General features: G+C 40.5%; 1 protein-coding gene across 3 annotated transcripts in view; it reads right to left on the bottom strand.

Annotated features, from left to right (window-relative positions):
- The window catches only part of MBP (myelin basic protein), an 85,353-nt gene that overhangs the window by 16,050 nt on the left and 47,025 nt on the right, over window positions 1-22,278 (bottom strand). For all 3 annotated transcript variants that reach the window (XM_066561015.1, XM_066561024.1, XM_066561033.1), the window contains exon 3: window positions 2,638-3,068. In XM_066561015.1, the coding sequence (XP_066417112.1) occupies window positions 2,638-3,068 (431 nt within the window). The remainder of the gene's footprint in view (window positions 1-2,637; window positions 3,069-22,278) is intronic.

The raw sequence follows: 22,278 nt of genomic DNA, 5'->3' as shown, positions 1-22,278 counted from the left end.
ACTGAGGCATGGGCTGGCTGAAAAAGGAAGACTGCAAGAAGGCAGCTGCAGAATTGCTTTGAAATGCTTCAAAATAAAGAAAAAAGTGCAAGCAAATTAACAGTGCAGCTCTAGGAACTTTTCAAGCCTTTGAAATTCATCCTTTTAAGGTGCTTTTAGTGGTATCTTATTTATGAAAGACCTGTTTACTTAGTGAAGTCTGGAATACTGCCAAGGGACTTCATTCTATTTCGGCTGGTCCATGAATGCCTTCATCATCTATCAGTGATCCTCTACAAAATTCAGCAAATGGCAACAACTATTTAGGGTTTAAGCACGAATGAGCCATCTAGATTTCCTCTGTCTACTCTTGTATAAATAAATGACACCACAAGCCTTTCTTGATACAAGAAACCAAAAGGCATTGTTTCAGAGGCTAAATAAATAATAACTGAAATGACTGTGCCACTTGCTCAATACTTTCCACACTGAAGCCCTCCCACAAGAGAGTTTCCTAGGAATGTTTCCTAGGATGTACATCAATATTATCATTGTGTGGAAGAGTGCTAGAGATGCTTTGGCACTGCAAGTCCTAATGTGACAGACTTTTGCCAAAATAATTCAACTTCTCTGTGCTTCCAGCTCAGATCTGCAAATCAGGACTCCGTAACTCTACGAGTAGTCGTTCTTAAGGGAAAAAAACCCCAAACAACTACTTCTGCTTGGTAAAAAATGTCAGAATGGTCCATAATTCTGTTCTGTTTTGCAGACATTTAAGTTCTTCAAAATAGCATTTTACAGCAGAGATAAAAGACATGATCTCCTGTCCTCTCATACATAATTACATCAAAATCTACAGAGAATCATTGCAATCAAGTTCATGCCAAAGGATAAAATACAGACTTTGTACAGTTGGCAGACATTTTTTTAGTCATTACTCCTAAAAACTGAGTTGATTGGTTTGATTTATTGCCACACAGGAATGCACATACCTCTGTATATTCTGTATGCAGAATCTAACTTTTTGGTATTGTCACCTCGGTGTACAAAGAACATTTCATACACTATTTGTCATTGAGTAACACAGTACATGAACAAAACAGCAAGAGTTGAGCTGGCCAACCAGGCCCCAGAAAACAGCAGCTGGGAACAGTCTCTGTTATTTGCAGAAGCAAGAAGAAAAAAGTTTTCTTCATGCTCACAGCAACTGCTTGTTGCATTTATGAACATTACACACAGGAACATTACACACAGAAATGTTACTAAAGGAAAAATGGCCTGGCTGCTAAATCTTTGTCAATAGCATTACAGGCCCCAGTTGGTAAAGGTGAGAAATAAAAAGAACAAAACACCCAGCTTGCTTAGTACCGCCCACCAAGTGTGAGAAGCTTCTGGTTTTAAGTTTCTAGAGTATTTTTCATCCGGTGGTCTCTACATTACAACAACTCTTCAGGGAAGGGCTATTACACATTGTGCTTCCAGGTGTGGAGCTGTGAAGGACACTGACAGCCACAGCTGTGGGACCACCACAGATCAATTTTACACCACAGGGCAGTTTGTGTCCTGTCCCAGTGCAGCCCTGAGAGACAGCACAGATCACAATCTGGAACACTGAATAGACCTCAAAGGTTGTCAAAGGGTTTTCAAAAATTTAGGCTCAGCCAGCAACTATGAATTCTGCTTTTTGCAACGCACAACTTGAGCAACTACAACAAATTCAGCTAAAAGAAAAATTTCACATCCCTACAGCAGTTCCATTCGAATGCTTATGTAGTGTGTGGACACACAAACACAGGACTCCACTTATCATTTACATGGCAAAAGGTACAGTGAAAACAAATTAAACTTCGCCACTTGAATAATAGTGAACTAATATGCCGCCACTTGAATAATAGTGAACTAATATGCCAGCTGCATAATTTATCAGAGGAGGCAGGTATCCTGGAAAAAGGAAGAATTTAATTAACAGTCTTTCATCAATGCCCTTGGTTTTGAACTGATAGTGTAGAAATGGCTTGTTATGCAATTTCTAATATGAAATACTTGGAATAAATCTCAAATTGTCAGAATAAAGCAGCTGGATTATTTTGTACATCTGGGATTCAGGATAGTATCTGTCAAGCCATCTCCATGGCAATGCTGTCAACTGACCTTAAACATACTCTTGCACAAGCAGGCTGAGAATTTGGCCACAATTCCTTTTCTAACATCTATTTCCAAGTTTGCCCCTCAGTTGGTGCCAAGATCTATAGAGATCATCTTGCATTTAGTGCTCTCATCCAGCTCTCTTTTGCAAATATTTAAGAACAACACACAAAAGCAGACTGAAGTTTCTCTAAATGGCACAGCATAGAAATGCATACAACGCACCACATTAAATGCTCATAAAAATTCCTCCCAGTAATGTTTCTAGAGCCCTCTGGATTTCTAATACTCCATGTTACTACCCAGAGTAGCTCCTCTTGTTTCCCAGATCTTTGCTTTTTTTGTTGTTGCTGTTTTCAGTTTAAAGCCAAGCATTATATTACAAGTACCATCCCGCTGGCTAGGTCAACTCTTGCCTTATAGCAGTGAGACCCTTCTTTCAGACCCACCCTTCCTCTTTAACTGTACTGTGTTTTGCTGTAGCCTTGCAGTTCTCTATTCCTCAGAGCTCACCTTGCCCGAGCCCCGCCGGGGAACGTGCCTTTCACCTCCAAAGAATCTGCCCAGCGAGTCAAGTAGACCCGAGTCTCTGTGCCGTGGGGATCCATGTCTGGCATGGTCTATAGTGCTCGCAGATGCCAGTTTTGATCCGTGCCGGAAAGAGGAGCGTTTTTGTGAAGCCATCAAATCCGAATTCTCTGAAGCTGCTGCACTGTCCTCTTGGATGGTCTGTAGCTCGTCTGACTCTGAGGGCCGATCTTTGAAGGTGTTGTCTTCTCTTCCTGGGGCATCTCGGGAAAAGAGGCGGATCAAGTGGGGGCGACCAGTCCTGTCAGCTGGGTTGGCCTCGGGCCAGGCATTCTTCGGGTCCACTGTGCCTTTGGAGTCTGTCACCGCTGGGCTCTTCGTGGAGGTCCCATTGTTCTGGTTCACATCTGCCTCTCCTGCAAACAACAAGGATGAGATATGAATACTGGCCTGTGAAAAACAGCCCTGGAACAATGCTGCTTTCTTTCCCTTGCCTTGAGATGCTCATTTCATACAAAACCCTTAATATGTGCAGTTGTAATGAAACTATGTTCTCTTCCAGCCTTAAAGAACATTAAGTTATCTTGGAACTGAAACCAGAGTGATGTTCTCACACAAATTTGCAGTAGTTCTAGGTGATTTTTTGGTGTGTGTGTGTGTGTGTAGGTTTTGGTTTTCTTTTTTTTTTCTTTTTTTTTTATTAACACATTTATAAATAGATTGATAGATTACTCGAAGCGTAACTGAAACTAATTATTCATATGGAAGGCTTGTGGATGAGGAGGCTTTCAGTGAGTGATCAGAATTCCTGTACTTTCCCTTGAGGACTGCAACTTTAATTATGCCATCTTTCTCCAAAACAGAGGAAAAAAATTAAAATTACAGTGACATTGCAGATCTGTGCTTTCACAAGTGACCATTCCCTCTCCACGATGTCAGAGCTTACGGCCTCATATGGAATCCCTCACTGTAACTACAATATGGATCAAACAAACAGTGAGAGAAAGGGGTTTTTTGCCCCACTACTGAAATTTTCCTCACTTCAAAAAAGAGAGCACTAAACTGCAATTTCTGCTTGGCCTCTCATGACAGTTTTTGTCCATGTGTGATGATCCTGGTACTCTGGGTACAATGTCCTGGCATTGACGCTGAAGGCCTAAAGCAAAACCGTCCAATTTGTATTTAGTGCTTGTGAGAAGCAACAAGAACAATTACCAGCAACTGAAAAGCTTTTTTTTTTTTTTTAGCCAAGAAAGGTGCCAAGACAGACCCCTGTGGTAAGTGAAATGCCTGCTGCCTTCTCCAGAGTTGTGTTCTGATGCACCCAGTAAAGCCCCTGAGAAGCATCAGCTGCAACACTCTTAGCCCTTCCTTCACCTGTAGTAGCTCCTTCTATCAGTGACAGAAAAACTTATGGAGGTTTTGATGGCCTATACCATGACTCCTACTCCTACTCTTCTGAAGGAAACTGCACCCACTGAAGAATATGCCTTATCTCCAAGGAACACCAAAAGAGTATCAGAAGGTCATTGCTTGAGGAGCAACCTTCAGCACAGACACCTCCCACACACTGTGTCAGAAATGTCTTTTGGAGTTAATGGGACTCAGAAATTCAGAAATAAGTCATGTGTTACCTTCAGGGTCTCCTAATTACCTTTTTACATCCTGATTTGATTTGGTCCTTTTTGCCATGGGAGGGATAGGATCTGGCAAATACTGCTGTCTTTTCAAAGTACTTTGGGCTCAAGCACTTTGCTGATTCAGCAGAGCAACCTTTTCTCAGGCTGAGAATAATTCTGAAATAATTTTATTGGTAACAACGTAAGACAGAAATGTTGGCTTCTGCAAAACCTGTGTAGGTTACAATTGCTCAATTATGTTACTGCTACAGTTTTTAATATAAAAGTATAAAGTACAGTTTTGCTCTGCATTTTTTAAATTTCTTTTGTGAAAACTAGCTAGAAAATGTTCAAGAAAAAATTCTTAGGTTAAAACGTCTTAAAGTCTCTCAGAAATACAATTATTTAACCAGTGCCGAACTCTCACTGAAGACCTCATTAGTGGGGAAAATATTTGCTGGCAACTTTGCAATTTGAGTGTTCCTGAAAAGATGCTATCAAACTTATTAGAAACTAGTAACATACCCAAATGACTTTCTTAATAGAACAAAAGGAAAGTAACTAACTTGGATGTGTGACACATTCTGAAACTGCAAAACATTTTAAACAGCAACCCTAAGCCTAGGTTCTATACCATAATACAAATCCATTCAAGGACAGAAAAAGAAAAGCAAACAAAAGAGTTATTGTATTTAATTAAATGCATTAACAAAACACCAGAGCATCTGCATACTAATATTTTTACAACAGTTGTTCTTTGTGCCTCTGAATACGGGTATTGGTAAGCAACAAAGAAGGGTATTTGTGCCACAAAAGTAGCTTCTCCCAATGCATACGCAGTGAGCTATAAAGTATAAATCTTTCTGGAGGCTCCATCTCAGCAGTGAAAGCACACATTTAAGTTTGCCTCTAAATTTTCCTCATGCTTATGTCTTCTCTAATATATTAAAAAATGTAAGAGAGATACTGTTAATATTGTTGCTAACTAATCAAAGTCTTCCAGTGCATTTGGAGAGACAGATCACTAATAATGCCCTAAGGACATCCAGAATTAATGGACTATATAAATGTATGCTTATTTGTTCATTTAAAAACAAATATTCAGACTTTTAATAAAACCTGTTGTAAATGCTGTGTATAGCTACTATTTTTTCAAGTTGTTTTTCTTTGGAAAATGAAGCTCTTTCTTAAAATAGAGCACACAACCTGTACCATAATACTTGTACAAAAGAAAGTTCCCCAGGGAGGAAGAGATCTTAGGCATTTTTTGGCTAATCCTTGTAGAATGAAGTACAGCAGGATGCATTGCCATAGGCATTAACTAGAAGGCTATGGAAGTGTCTTCTATTTATTTGTAAGTGCATAAGGTCCTTGAGAGCTGCACAAATGAGAGCACAAGAAAAGCACCTCCTCACATTAGCCCAAAACCAGCCAGAGGGAACAAGACTCCAAGTGACTTCCAAAAAGAGGAATACAGATGTACAAAAAATTCTTAGCACTCTGTTAATGAAACCAAAGAGAAGTCCAAAGGTGCTTTCAAAGAGACAAAAATAAATGCAATCCTTCATTGTCCTTAATAGGAGTTAGGTCCCATATAAGCATTTTAAAACTACTTGGAGTGGCCTTGGGTGCTTGATTAGACATTGATAGTTTATCCCATTTCTTGAGAATGAAAATAACTCTTTTCCCAAAGCTGCTAATTGGCTGGGACCTCTCAGCCCAATGCTTCCAACAGCTCCTCTCAACAACCACGGAAATTTGTTCTATGCAAAGGACAATTTCCCATCGAGGGACCTCGGATAGAAATATCCTTCCCACGGGTCACTTGGAAGGGCTGCTCTATCACAGTCCCTCCTTGAGTCTGCAGGCTGCTTCCATACAGAGGACAGCCTGGAAAGACATTGTTAAGCTAGGAGTTTTAAAAAAAGATGACAAGTTTTTCATCTCCTCCTACTCCTCTCCAGTCTTGCTTTCTTGCAGATACTTGTAATTCCTCTCACATTCCTACTGCTGCTCCCTCTACAAATGCTGTAAAACAAACGAGGAAGATGAAGCTGATAAAAGCTGAAGTACATTACCTTACTTTGGGTTCTCAAGAGAGGCTAAGATCAACAGTCACAGTGCTTAAATATTTGTATGAAATCTTAAGTATTATTTACACATTACAAATGCCAGAAAGTACATTAATCAACTTTGCAACACCAAATATTTAATACACTTTATCATAAGGACAGGCTGCTGTGATTGATTACACTTCCTTTTTCTCAGCCTTCTCTTTTCTTCTTTCTCATGAAGATGGAAATTACTGAACTTCTAAATCAACTTTTCATTTTAGACTAAGTCATCTATATATATATAAAGCACTGTTTTTCAGTAAATGAAATATAATCTGTGTTTGTCCTTTTCTACCTTTTAGGTCCTCTCTTTTCTATAGATGTCAACTGGATAGTAAAATACAACGCAGTATAGTCCTCAATTCTTAAGTTAATTTCAGTATTTTTACTGAAATGCTGACAACAAAATATTGGTTAAAACATCTGACTTTTTGTATTGATTCATCTATGTTTAGTCACTTGAACAACAAAATGTAACACCTAGAAATTAATCAACTTTGTCACAGCTGAGATTTAAAGATCTCTGGTAAGCTATAGCAATAAGACAAATGTATTAGTAATAGGTTGCCTTGCATTATTTAAGAGGCTGAGACCACTGTTTTGGAACATGTGGCTTCTAATAACATTTGTGGTAATATCAGGCACTTGAAAGCATAAAAGGCCAAAGAAAAAACATCCATCATCACTACATACATGCTGCAGCTGAGGATATCTGGGTTCCAACTCTGTGCTGAGATAATTCCACAATTCAGCTCCTGGTTTGGACTTTTACTTCAGCACAGCCCACAGCAGAACAGCATGTCCCCAGCCACTAGGCTTCAGTACAGAAGTATTTGGGGAGACAGAGGAAAGAATTATGTCTCCATTGTTAAATCTGAACTGCAAAAGCTTGATTCATCCTCATTATGCTAAGACACCGCAGACAAAAAATGGCTCTTAGCCTAACTTCTCTAATATGGTTAGAAGGCAATATGCCATCAGACATTTCAATTCACAGACCTAATTACTGGATTTGTCTGATGCTTGTCAAACGGTTGGGAATCAATTTTACACAAATATTTCTGTTTGAAATGGATGGCATGCAGTATAATTGTGAAACAAACACTTGGTCATAGCTCTGAACACAACCAGAACAGATGTGCTGGTGCATTTAGCCTTTACACAAACATTCTCCCCATTTTCTAGCAGAGTGAATTGAGAGAGAAGTGCCCATCTATCTCATGATGCAGATTCACGTGAGTTTAACACTCCTACTGCACTTAGCCAAGAGGTCACTTCCAATACAGCTTGCTCTCCTCCCTCCTTGCAAAAGCTTATCACTTTCAGGAAAAAAAATTCCCCCCAAAGGCAAATTTTTTCTATAGCTTCAGCATAACTGAAGGAATGATATTTTTCTGCACAAGAACTTCGGCTTTTTCTATGGGCTAACCAAGCTGCAGACTAAACCACCACAAAAATGAGAAGCCACCTGCTAAGCATAACACGCATTCCTTTGATTTCCCTCCGTCACTTCTTTCATTAGACATTTTACAGCATACAAAGCACTTATCAGACTAGAATAAAAAAGTTATGAGGGTGTTTCCATTCCACTGATGAGTTGAGCACATTTCTGATCTGCTGAAGCAGTGAAGAAGGGGTCTGCTGTGGCATAACTTTCCTTACAATAAAACTTGGTATTAAAAATACAGTAAAAGGTGAAAAACCTCACCTGCTCCAGTATTTACTTGTATTGAATTAAATTTGAAAAAGACAAAGTTTAGTTCTATACTACACTTTGGGTCAATAAGGATCAGTGGCTGAGCCTACTGAAAGTTATTGCACTGCTGTTGGTAAAAGCACAACATAGGTTTAGACATTTAGACTACATTTTTGTAGCTGGGCGAATGAAAGTTCCACTTAACATTTTACAGGAAGTGCCTGACAAATCCTGCTTTTCCTGAATCCCTGGTACCTCATGGAATACTAGTTCTTAGCTGTTCTCTGCAGAAAGCCTTATGCCCCCTAAGAGCTGATGCCAGACCGAAAGTTAATAGGTCAAAAAAGATCTATTAATTGCTAGACCTTTGCTAATACCCAAGTCTTTGCACAGCTTCTCTCAGACTCATGAAAGATCTCATTTCTCCAAGCCCTCTTCTCCTGGTCCTCTTCTGCTGAAGAGCAGCTTCTGAGGTAGCAGAGTTTGGCCTTACAGCAGAGCTCATATGAAAACACAAAAACATTTGATGGAGAGGGGGAAAATGTAGTCGCATCCTGTTATGGAATCAACTAACCTTGCAGTTGACACTTCAGCTATATTATTTATGCTCCTATTTCAAAGAAAAGTACTGAATTCACTCAGGTAGAATAGGAATATGTACTTTTTAGCATTAATATAATAGGAATATGTACTTTTTAACATAAAATTATGCTATAGGGAAGAAACTGCAAATTGCATAGGAGAATGTAAATTCAGACACTAACTGCTACAGTATGAAAACATAAGTGTGATTCCTCTCACTTTATTTCTGATACTATCCAAAACATAAAAAAAACCCCAAACACTCAAACATTTGACATACTTTGGCATCAATTCACAAGTATTACCTATTTTATTAGCTAAGAGAGCAAAATCTCTCCTGAAGCGACTCCCAACCTTCTTCCCAAAAGGCCAGTCAATGAAAAACTTGCTGTAGTAGTATAAATAAGTATTAATTTTGCAAGTTCAGTAGGCCAATCAATAACCTGATTTTTTTTCTTTCCCCTAAATTCTGCTAGACTTCATAATCCCAAAGTCTTTATTATGTAACTGTGAACCACTCCTTGTCACAAGAGTACCAGTTTCATGATAAATACATCCCTAAAGCATTGCTCTTCAGTAAAGCCAACATTTTTGAGAGAAGGATCCCTGTAAGGTGGCACTGGCACAGTGGGGAATTACTGCTGTGGTATCTTTTTTGGTAGGGTAACTATACTGACTTTTTTAACTTACCCAGTAAAACCATAATGCAACCAATCAACGAGTTGGTGAAAATACACAGCAATATGACATCTAGCTGGAATGGTGGCACTCTGGTAATCATGCCTAAATCTTATTTTGTGAATCAGCAAATATAATTTTTGGTTCTGCTGACAACTTCATGATTTGAGAGGGCTGGTTCTGTGAAATTACTACAAAATAAAAAGTAGAAATTAAAAATAAGCTGTATATTCATTACAGCTTATGTTCAGCATTACCACTCTGATGAAGGCAATTACGTTTCAGGGTATCAGTGTGTAAAAACTAGCAATACTGTCTGAGTCAGAGATTTTTGGTATATCAGGAGTCTTCTTGCTGGAAAGCTTTTCTATGTTTTCACCAAGGCACACACAGCTCCTAGCATCTACATGTCAGAGATGTGAAAACGCTTCCAAGTCTGTGCAGTAATAACCCACAGTCCATGCCCAAAGTCTGGATATTAATGGGAAACATGTGTGGTTACTGTGGGCTGAAATGTGTTACTATCCCATTACCCATTGTGAGGGCTGCACTCCAGGAGCCAGGTCTCAGACTTGCTGGAGGAAAAACAACATCATACCTTCCCCAGATCTGTACACCCTTTATTATTTATGCCTTTAAGAACTCTCTCTCCTCTGTGTTCTTACTGAAAAAATTTAGCCAGTTAGTTCTGCCATGTCAAAGAAAGCAATGAAAGCAAAGCAGTCAGCGAGGCGTTCCAACCACAGGAATCAGAGCAGCAGTTGAATACCAGCTCCCTGTGTTCTCCTGTTACTGCTGATGCTGAGGCTTAAAACCAGGGGTGCAACAGACCTTTTTTTTTGTTCAACCTACTGTGTAAGTCATATTAGATTCAACATACAAGAAATTAGCTGGGAGGCCTAAGTTACACATCATCTGTTACTGCATGGTGCTTAATTTCCTCTTCATCGTCTTTCTAAATGGGCTATGTATGTATTTCAGCAATTCAGTGGAACACCTTCATAAGAAATTATCAGTGATTAAGCATTGAATAGGACTTCCCAGGGAAGTGATGGAGTCACTATTCCTGGAAGTGTTCAAGGAATGGCTGAGTGTGGCATTTAGTGCTGTGATTTAGTTGATTTGGTGGTGGTCAGTCAAAGATGGGACTCAATCTTGAGGTCTTTTCCAGCTTTAACTGTAGGAAAGACATTTTGTGCTATCCTTGTGAGCCAGCAAAGGCTTACTAAAGATAAGGAAAGCCCGGTATCTCTCCTGAGGAAGACACCAAGGCTATCCCCATGACAACATGATGGAAAAGAGAAAGTTAAAAGATACGGACTTTAGTTGGCTCACAGAATGACATGGCTCCTTGTTCACCTATTGAGAACTTTGTTTCTTTCTTATGACCAATGTGTCTGTTAAGTAAATGTAAATATCTTGAAAAACTATAAAGGCAACATGTTGCTATAGGAAATCTCTCTTATACACCCTTCTGATGGAGTCTTGGTATCCTGTGCCATGTCGCGCTCTACAGCGACATTTAACGATTCTACGACTGGGAAAGAGAAAGTGGCTCAGGACTGTTAGGAGCCTTGTGGGTGTGTAAGGTATTGTTTGCTTGTGAGGACCAGTAAAGAAAAGAAAAAAGAGGCATTCAAAAAAGCTAAAAGCATCCCCTGCATGAGAACAATTTTTGATCTTCAGACTGTAATTAAAACCAATCTACTTGACTGCAGAAACTGCCTTGCACTCTGCATGCCTTCACAGAGTTGGGCACTTGGATATCCGTGCCCCTGGCTCACAATGAAGAGCTGAACCAAAGCCCACACGGTGGCCTACCATTGCAGAGGAATGCAGCAGTGTAGGCCTGGCTCGCTCCCTCTCGCTCCCTCTCGCTCTTGTTTTCCACAACTTCTGGCACTGCCTCCACTTGCTGAGGCTTACAAAGGCCAGTACAGAAAACAAAAGAGCCTGTGGTTGAAAACCAGTGGGACTTGCTATGGCAGAAATTTGGAATCTATGAGAAGCATGTGGCAATTCTCCATAGGGCCTGCAGAGAGGGTTTTAAAAACTTCAACTAAGAATTTTATCCACCCACCAGTTTCAAAGAAAAACGTTGCTTTGTGTAACTAGAACATATAGGTTTGTTTTAATCTCAAACATCTCACAAAAGAGCCTCCCACAGCAAAGCGAGCTGGAGCATCATTTGTAACAAACAATTTCATGCACTTGAGGAGAAATTAAATCACCTGCTGACCCATCAGCATTTGTACTCTTTAAAAATTGTGCAACTGACTAGTATTAGACAAAGATTGTTTGATTATTCATCTTTACTGCTTCAGTTGCACTGAGTGTGAATAATTGTTAGGTTGTAAAATTTGGATATATCCCCCACCCACCAAAGTATGGCAAAATGAGTAGTGCTTCCATCAGACCTCACAACTTCCACTATCTTTTGTATATTCCACATCAGTTATATTTTACTGGAAAATAACCTCTTTCCATCAGAGCAACTGGGTACCCAATACTACAGTTAAATTTTTTTCATAATACCATAGAGAAACAGGGCCTTAAAAGCAGCAGAAAAAGAAATGTTGGTGAAATGAGTGCGGCAAGGACAGTGACTGGTGTCACTGTCTGGTGTGAACCAGCTGGTTCAAAGAAGTTGCTCAGAGCATGATAAGCAGCACAAAAAACCCTATCAGTAGAATATTTCCTGTTAAAAACAATCATGTAGCACCTCCAAAGAGGGCCTGTTAACACTGCTGTGTTTTTCTTGACCAGCATTTAAGTGTCTGGGTGGTATTTCATTGTTTCGAAAGTATAAACTGCACAAAAAATATACTTGTAGTAAGTTAACCAAATAAGCTACCTTTAAAAACCATGGTTTGATTGTGACCACAGGGAAACTACTTACAGCATAAGGCTATGAAGTCCAATTTCAATAAGATGCATTACAGTTCTACAGAGTAACAGTGTTCATGTGTGTCAACTCCTCCTGGGAACCAACTAACCCAACTAAACCCAGAGCCCAAAGTACTGTAGAGGAGATTTTCATATGTTAAAACAAAGAGAGAATATGAATGTTTTTAACTCCCCCCAAAATAACACATCAATTTGCTGGTTTGAGGACATAACTTCAAAGTTTGTTTTCCAAAACAGCCTTGTATAGAGCAGGCCCAGGTAAAAAGCAAATTACAGGAGTATGGCAGTCCTTGAGAGAAGAGTGCACAACAGAAGCCAGGTTTCTGGAAGCTGTGAATCACCTGCAGGATGATGTAATCAATAAGCTTGACATTTTCATGCATCCTTCAGGTGTACATTGCCATATCTCTGGATTTCTCTATTTTGCCCTAGTATATTCTGAACTGAAGCTTTTAGTAGCACAAGTGACCCCAGAAAGAAAGTCATGGTTACAGAATTTACAGTGAGGGGAATTATGCTGGTAGTTTTTAGAAGATTTGTTTTCCTCAGAAAATTCTGCAGTACACCACAATGGTATAAATGACACACTCTTAGTATGACACACCTATTTGCCAATATTCCAGAAAATATCTGAAATACCTGGGCACAAATAAGCCTATAGACCATTTACCATTGTGTTGAGTTTTTATATATGTAAAACAAAATTGAAGATGTGGCTTTTCAGAAGCTGATAAAGCATACCTCCCAAACAAACAAACAAACCAACACAAACAAGCCAAAGAAGAGGGGTTGGGTTGTTCAAGTCTGCCTAAACTGCAGCTCTTTACAATCAGAACAAGTCCACAGCCATTAGTCACTGTCTGACACTTGGAACTGATTCACTTCAGTTTGGAACTGACTTTCACCTGAAACCTATGGTGAAAGGTCAGAGGAGTAGAAGTGAGCAGGATTTCTCCCAGTCACACAGAATTTGTTCACAGAGCTTGTCACATCTCAGAAACTGATGGATCATTGTGATTACCCCTGAGCCAGTGGGAGGCAGAAGCCCAGGGGGGAGCTCCCTGCCCAGGAGGGTGCAGGGGCCCAGCTGTGCCCTGCATATCCAGCTGTGCCCAGGAGGTGGAAAATGTGCCACTGCCCCCTGTGCAATGCAGTGACCACACCTCCAGCTTGACCCGGACATCTGAAGTGGGAGAAGCTCACATTGCAGTGGGGACAAGAGCCACACCATCAGCTGCATCCATGAGGTAGAAGACAAGCACCTCTGTAGCCTTTTGGGGAAACAGAGGAGCAGGTCTCCAGCTTTGCCAGGTCTTCCTCTTAATGCCAGTTCAAGATGCTGGCATTAAGAGGAAGTTCCTTTCTCTCATGGACACTGTAGCAGCTATGGGAAACTCCAGTTCTGCCTTTGGTATGGATGGTGAGAAAGTCATTCTGCCTAACAGATCAGCAGCTGATTGCTAATTTTAAAAACACAGTTAATGCTTTACAAATGTGTCACTTCAGGGATGTTCAGCACTACAGATGTTAGTTTTTGTCTGCCTGGCAATGATTACTCTAACCAGATTTTAAAACATTTTCATGTAATAGTACAGGATTTTAGAAGGTGACAATCAAGCTAGTAGCTCTGAACTCTGAAGAGAAACCTGAAAGCCAGGTTACTCAAAGGACAAATTCCACATGTCACATTCAAAGTCAGCAGAGAAATCACAGCTGAGCACATTTATGGCAGGGATGCTGCTGGGGCACAGACACCCGAGGCTGCACTTGGCTGCTCTCACAGTTTAAAGACTCTCTGCACCCCTGGCACAGGAGCACAGCACTCGAGGATGCTGCACCCTGATCACTGCCTTGAACAGAGGGAATGGCATTCCTGCTACCATGCTCTGTCCTGCTTGTCAGAACAGCTTTGTCTGGAAGCTGCACAATGGAGAATGTCAGCACAGACCTAGGAGCAGAGCCATGGAATTGCTGTGGCAGAATGAAAGAGGAGGATATAAAAATATTGCAATACATGCAATGAAAGGCAGGTAGTTTGTAAAAATACTAATTATTTCAAGGCCTTTACACATTTACAAGTATTTAACTTTTAAAATTATTTCAAGGCCTTTACACTTTTACAATCAGTACAATAGAACTCCCAAGAGTTTTAGAGGTAGTTTCGATTAAACAGCAAAAATAAACTGTTTAGAGACTTCTGAGTGAAGCTAGTTCCACAGTGAAGAAATTTGATAACCAAAGAAATATTTTTCAGAAGGGAACTCTAATGTATTCCTGAGCAATTGATATGAGATTTGATTAAAATATCTGCCTGTCCAGCAGACAGACTGAAAGAAAACCTTACTCCAGAACTTGTCATAGGGTTAACAGGTTTACCTTCTTCATAATTGCCTCAAGTGAGCCCTAAAAACAGAAAAGAAGAATACTTAAAACCAAGCAAATTAAACAATGAATCCAAAGGACTAAAGCAGTCTGCGCTGACTGAACTGGCACCGGGCCTAACAGCAGAGATATTATTCCACAGAAATACTGGCAGAAAGCTGAGAATAAGATATTCAAAAGAAAGATACCAAGGGAAAAAAAAATGATTGTTTTTTTTTTGGTGATGAACTGAAAACATTTAAAGCTGGATAAAAATCACTTTGTCTGTCTATCCTGCAGGAAATTACTGGTATTTACCAGAGAATAAAGAAACATTACCAGAAATCACATGGAAAGACTTTACACTCCAAGGTGAGCCACAGAATCCACAGCCTCACATGTCTAGATTCAAGACCTCCAATCCTGAAGGAAAGGACAGTGTTTGCACTGGTCACACCATTCTGCTGTTCTCTCTTGTCAAGCACTTTCTGCCTCTCTGGCCTCCTGCAGTTTCCAGTCCTTCCTCCCACCTTCCCTTCCCAAGGCTCCTGGACCAAAGCTGCCATCCAAACCACTCTGCTGTGCTGCCTATCTGAGTCCCACAAGCTCCAGCTCCACAAAGGTCATGATCCCTTGCCATGCTGCTGCAGGCTTTGGCAGGCTTCTTGTGGAGCAAATTCCAAATTATCTCTGCACAGGAAATCACCTCTGGAATCTCTCCTTGTCATAAGGCCTGCCTACCCAACACCAGTAAGAGCTGTCAGAAGCTAGTACAAGCAGACAACAAATACTCACCTCTAAACCAACTACAAGAGTCACAAGATTAAAGTGCTACCTCTCCTCACCTACTCTGTCAAATGCTTATAACCCATACGTGTTCTTATGATGTTAACACAAAACATCTAAATCCAAAGGGTCCCCACTTGGAAAATAAATACTGCATGGCCTTCTGGCCTTTCTCACTTGCTTCTGCTGCTCTGGATTACTGACATTTGTCCACATTAGCTAAGAGCTTTCAAAGTCATGTGAGGACACACTTCACAAACACCTTTCCAGCAGCAACCCTCTACAGCTCTGTTAACAGAGCACCACTGGATCAGCATCTGCCCACAGCTCTCTTAAACCAACATTACGTGTTGTGTGGTTGGTGCCACAGATTGTTGATTTGGTTTGGGGAGTTTGTCTTTTCTGCACTGAAAGAAGAAATATTTAATTTCTCATCCTTCCCAGTGAAATTTAAATGGCTGTGCTAACACAAAGATCATTCACTGCTGCCTCCTCTCTGTCCCAATTACAAACAGCGTTCTCCCCATTTTGTTCTACAAGCTCATCTATACAAGTAGTGCATGAAAGGAAAACAAAACATTGCAATATTGGCTGAAGAAGGGAGTAAAATTACAAGATTCGCAAAGTAGCCGAGGCCAAGGGTAGGATTTGAACATCATGAAATCCCACATTTCTAAAAGATGAATTTACATGGTGTTTGATAGACTGAGAGAAAATGTGGTCTGTTCACACATCAATTTAAAATCACCTATTATTTCAGTGGGATTTTACCTGAGATACAGTATGCTCTTAGTCAGAAAAAAACCCCAAGGAAATTATTAGGGAATCCCAAATCTGTTAATGTAAAACCAGATATAACAATCCACTTCACCTCTGAGCTAAGCATCTGTCAGAACAGCCTTATAGATAACTGCTCTAATACTTCTAACCTCATCTGTTCTGGGTCTTAGAGAATGGAGCTTCCACTCTCCATCATTATAAATTACATCCTACACTTCTGAACATATTAATAAATGTGTTCTCATCTATACTAGGCTACATCAGACATATTTGCTATACACCAACAAATCAAAGATATCAGATTATAAACAATGAAGAGGATTTTTACATTAAGAAAACCCAACACTTTTTTCCCCCACGCTGAACACTTGTGAGCTGTACCATAGTGCTAAATGTGACTCAATGCTATACGAAGAACAATGGTGACAAACTGTATAAAACCGCAGCAGTGATCGATGGTACTTCACACAATATCTGCTTTTCAGCAGCAGCATTCTAAGAGTGAAAAACTGCTTGCACAGTACCAAGCCTTGTACCAGTTCGTGGGAGTTACTGCTATTAAAAAAAAAGAAAGAAAATAAAAGAATTCACAAACTTTATTTTGCTATTTGAGTATGTATAAAGTCACTTTTCATGTGATGAAGAAAGCACGCTTAGCAAAAAGAGCTCTTAACTCTGAAGACTAAAATGGCAGTATGATTGAGCTCCACAATATTTTATCAAGCAAGTAAGGCTGTAAACATGTTTTCTTCCCAAGTGTTCTTTGGGTATGCTTCTCTCAATCCACCCAGCAAGCACAAGGATGAGTGAAACCACCACTTCTAGAAAAGTTCACAAAGAGCCTGAGAGCAACTCAAGGGGTTACACCAGAAGATCTATCACAACCGTACACAGAGGATGCACATAGCACACTGTCCTGCTCACCCAAACTTAGGATGCAGCCCTGGCGAGGCAGGTGATCCCATGCCTGCTTTTTGCAGGCAGAGGCTGCTCCACTGTGCCCAAGGCCAGCAGAATTCATGCTGGAGCCTCAGCCCCACGCTCATCTCAGCCAGCAAACCTGGCTAATGCCTGGCTTGGTGCTGCACTGACCTGGGACTGGCAGCCCCCAGCTGACACTTTCCTGGGTGCAGCAGCCCTGTGCCTGCTGGCAAAACACTCAACAATTCATGGTTCTGGACCTGTGTTTGCAGGAGCAATATCCACTAAGCCATTTCAGAAATAAACAAAACAACTCTGCCTTGGTTTTCTCAGCAGGAAGTTTTCATTTTTCTGCCTCCTAGGAAGTTGTACAGACAACTCACAGGAGGTAGAAAGTGCTCCACAGACAGAAAAATATCTGTGTTAATATCATCTCTGAAAATAAAAAGTCATTTATTTCCCAGGTAAGTGCTGTAAGAGCATTTCTGCAGCCACAGATTATGACTGGCAAAATGAGAAGTTTTTCATATTCACAGTCTGTGGTTTCCCAGAAAGTTACCTAGCATCCCTTTGAAATAAGTAAATAATGCAATCTGTTTATAAAACCCTTGCACCTTGGTTCAGTTCTCAATTTAGATGCAGTTCATTGTAGAGAATCATGGGCTTTGCTTATCCTGAGAAAACAGGATAACCAAGACAGTCTGACAAAGAGGTGCCACAGACTGTAGAAGCCAAATGTGCTGGAAGTAGCAGGAAAATTGCCATGTACCTCCAGACTGGTGTTCATGGCCTACTAGGATTTTTTTTTCTCGCCACTGAAAGCCTGAAGTACTGGAATCAAGGATAAAAAAATACAAAGGAAAAAAAATCTAATTCCATCTATAGTAACTGTGAAGAATAGCTGGAAGAACAACACATGGCTTGAGGATACACCTCCAGGTCCCAAGTGCACCAGCAGGCTCTGCAGCCTCTTCCCTCTCACTCATCTGGGAGTTCCCTGTTCAGGGTCAGCTCCAGCCCAGGTCCAGCCTGCCAGCACTCAGCTCAGATGAGACAAAGGGCTCTGAGGATCCTGCTCAGATCCTCCTGGCTGGGCCGGAGCTTTGGCCATGGCTCCTGGCCAGGCCAGACCCGCTGCCCGTGCCCAGCCTTGTGTCTGCCCACGGTGGCACCTTCCAGGGCTCTGGCTGCCCTGGCTGCTCCTGCTGCCTGAGGTGCCTGACCCTGCCTGCCTCGCTGCCACCCTATCCCAGCTCAGCCCCACGCTGGCCAGGCCACTCCTGCTGCTCCCAGCATGAGAGCATCAAGCTGTGAAAAGCAAACTCACTGAACTTGGAGCTCTCATTTATTATCTTTGGCTTATTGCAGGAGGGATTCAACCTCAAAAGTATCCCTTCTTAGGTATACCTCAAAGGTATTCCCCTCTTAGCAGCAAAAAACCCCCACTGCATTACTGCCTGAGAAACAAGTGAAAAAAAAAGAAATCAAATGCATGCAGATTAATAGACCAAGATACATTTCATAAAAGAAAGAAAATAAGTAGTTGATAATCAGGACAAAAACTTGCAAAAGTCTCCAGCTCTGACTGCTTGCCTTTCAGAAAGTATCATAAAGAGGCATTTACTGAAACAAATCCCCTTTTTCCCACCCACATCTCCGGACAATTCTTTCTGTGACAATAAATAAGACAGGTCTATCACTCACCCCATTTTGGATTTCCCAATTTTCTATTCTGGCAAGGGAAATATTTCTCACATACCTGAAAGGAATAAAATTAAGGCCCATATTCTTTGCAGGTGGCTGATACAACTTAGGTGAAATCAGCAATTGTCAAATTATCCTACACTTCTACTAATGGCACAAGCAGCATGTTGCAATCCATATTGAAAAAAAGAGAGAAAAGATAGAGGATAACTTGATAAGGAGCTATACCATGACATTATCTGAGCATCTATTCTTTTTCATACAAGTCTAATTTATCATTTGATACAGTTTGACTAGATGATTGCAAGTTGAAGTCATGCTGCTTACATCTTTCTCTCATTGCCAGGTCTGTCACACATAGTAAAAGGTGTCAGGCTTTCTGAAATGTGTCAGTAAAAGTTAACTTACAGAGCAGTTCATTACTTACTGCACACTTTGTATGGTCCTTAGAAGCTGCATGAGGCTAGCCAAATAACTACCATCATCATCACCACAACTAACCAGCAGATAAAACTGCATCATCTGCAGCCATTATTCTTCTGCTTGCACTGCAGTATAGATTTGCTACATTTTAAAGATTATTTTGACTGGTATTCAAGTCAGTAGGAGACACTTGTACTTATGTGAGTGGCAGGACACCCATCCCAGCTCACAGGAACTTTAGCATAATTTAGCTGATGTAATTAGCAGAAGCTGGCTTACCTGGTGACAGACCAAAGGCAATTCCCCTAATAAATATAAACCCTTAACAAATGAATAAATGTCAGCAAAGGCAAGGGTGGATGTACTACAACTCAGAGGCACCACATGGTGCCTCTCTGGGGTGTGCACCAGGCTCCTTGCTGACAGTGAAGTTTCCCATGTGGCCATACACAGTTTCTCCAGCAACATCTACACAAACATGAGCATTAATAACTCGGAGGTAACAGCAGCCTTAAGCCTGCAGAAGGGCTTGCTAACTAGATCAAATATGCTTTAAATGGTAGCCAGAAAAGGAATGGATATGAAAATGAAATACATTTAAAAGGGTCGGTGATTCTATGAATAGAAATTTATTCAGAGACTGTCTTTTCATGTTTTGCAACACAAAACAGATCAAACAAGGCTGTGCTTCTGAAAAACACAACATTCAATGAATACCATGGCACTTGAATGCTGACTGGAGAGATGCCAGTGATATCAGAGAAGCAATGGCTTTTTCTCCTCTACTGAAACACTCTTTGCCCAACACAATAGCTAAAAAGTCTTTAAAAAATGGCTGAGTGGAACTCTTTTATCTCTGACTAAGCATACATATCGGGCACTATGTGCTTCATCCCCCTAGCAGGAATTACACAGTATCATGATTCAGAACTAAGCTGATCAATCCCGGGGAAACGTCCATCGTATTGTCAAAGCATTCCTGCATCTATTTTACACAAATTAAAAATTTATGTAAAACAGAATCTCTGAAAAACTAAGAGGCAGCCTTAGCCATAATCCAAACAGCCTGAAAAAAAGTCTGTTCTTTTTGTCTGTTCATAGCAGATGCATGCTGGTGGTACAGATGTGCCCATGTTATGTGTCAGGATGTGAATCCTGACATCCTCAGTCTCCCAGACTGCTCTTGAAGGTTTGGGTTAGTTTTTTACATGGGAACATGGATACAAAGGTGTGGAAGGGGAAAGTAAAGGGACTGTAAGCATGTAAATACTGGAAAAAAACAGGACCTAGCTCTAGGAGAGATGGAAAATGTTGCTGGGGTCCTGCAGTTTAGAGGGCTTTTTGTATCTTGTTATTCCCCAACTTTAAAAGAAGGGAGAAACAATTGTTTGTTTTAAAGGATGCACATGTAAAAATAAATCACTCACTGAGAAAGAATTCCAAAGTAAAGAAATAAATCTTTAGATTCCAGGATCAGTTATGTGCTTGATCAGCCAAATTTTCAATCCCACTTAGGATGTGAACACTCTAGTACTGTACGTGTACAAAACAAACTAACAAGCCAAATAACAAAAGCTTTCAACCCATGACCATGGCCAGTGCGAGACACATGCCATGACCTTCAGATCAAGATCCAGGTGAGGAAGAAGGAAACATCTTATTCCCCTGCCAGCAGAAGTGTACTCTCCATACTGCACATTTCTCTTGCTTCCCTTGTCTTGCTGCCCCATGAAGATGTCACAAATCAATTGTTAATTCCTCTTCTTTCAGCATACAATGGAATGTGTTCACCCAGAGCAATTTAAAAATGAAAGATCTCCAGAAGTGAAATAAAGTGTTTTCATTGTGTAGTTACTGCCCCAAATGCCTCCCTTTTTGAAGAAAGTTTTTGCATCAAATTGGTTTTTAGGGCAAACATGGACAAGTTACTGGGAAGACAAATTCAGGCTTGTCACTGGTATGATCAGGTTGTTTTTGCAGTAAACTTTAATGGAAATCAAAAGCAAACAAGCCAAATGTGTAGCCACTCTACCTTGGAATTAGGCTTTGCTTGAAATGGGGTGGAGAGAGGAGGTGGAAATAAAGCAGTGGCTGTCAAATTCTGCTTTTGTACTATTTACTTCAAATTTGACAAACCAATCCAAACAGATTACAATGAGCTCAAAAAGAATTAAAAAGTAGAAGCAAAAATCAAATTAGTGCTTAGCCAAGTGGAACTGGATGTTACAGACGGCTGCTCTTTAAGAATATGTGTCAATTTATTGATCTTGCTTGGCTGCCCCCACTGTGTTCTTGCAAAACACATACAGCTAGGGGCACTACTGCCAGCCAAACTGGAAAGGTTTCGTGGTGTCAGTATTTTGCCTGCCAGGTTAAAGCTCATATGCAGTCTGGCATCAGGTATTCTGACCTTCAACTCTTCCAAAAAAACCCCCCAAACCGTGTCCAAACTTCCAAATGCCAGAAGTTGTTTTACATCTCAGAGTTCTCAGAGCATGGTATTGACAGTGTTCATTACTAACGTTTGCATGGGCCAGATTTTTCTACTCCTTCTCTTCCATTTACAGTTTTTCCTTTGAGACTGAGCTGTAAATGGGAAAATACTTTAGGATATTCTGTAGAGCTCACCACTGTGCTTAATGTTCTTCATTACTCACCACACACTCAGGTTGTGATCTTTTTTGATAATTTTTCCAGAGTATTTAAAATTCCCTTCAGGTATTTCAGAAAATCCACCCACACCGTGCAAATTGCCTGCTCAAGAATTTTATGCCGCTTTTTGTTTTCTACCAGTTTCATCCTCTTAACAGAGAGGGCAACATGCTGCCAACATATCGTGCACATTCACCTGGCTTTTTGGTTTTGGTAGGTTGGTTTTTAAATCTGAAGCAAGATACTAATCCACAGTACTTAAAATAATGCAGAAAAAGGAAAAAAGTGCAGCAGTAGATTTAGACATTCAAAATACTTCTCTCCAATAAACAAAATCTCAGTGGGACCCTGAGAAACCCAGCTGTACTAAATACCCTCTGCAAGATAAAATAAAACCAGCACA

Source organism: Molothrus aeneus, chromosome 1 (genome assembly GCF_037042795.1).
Source record: "Molothrus aeneus isolate 106 chromosome 1, BPBGC_Maene_1.0, whole genome shotgun sequence".
Taxonomy (NCBI): Eukaryota; Metazoa; Chordata; class Aves; order Passeriformes; family Icteridae; genus Molothrus; species Molothrus aeneus.
Note: the sequence above shows the minus strand (reverse complement) of the source record. Positions and strands in the feature narration are given on the sequence as shown.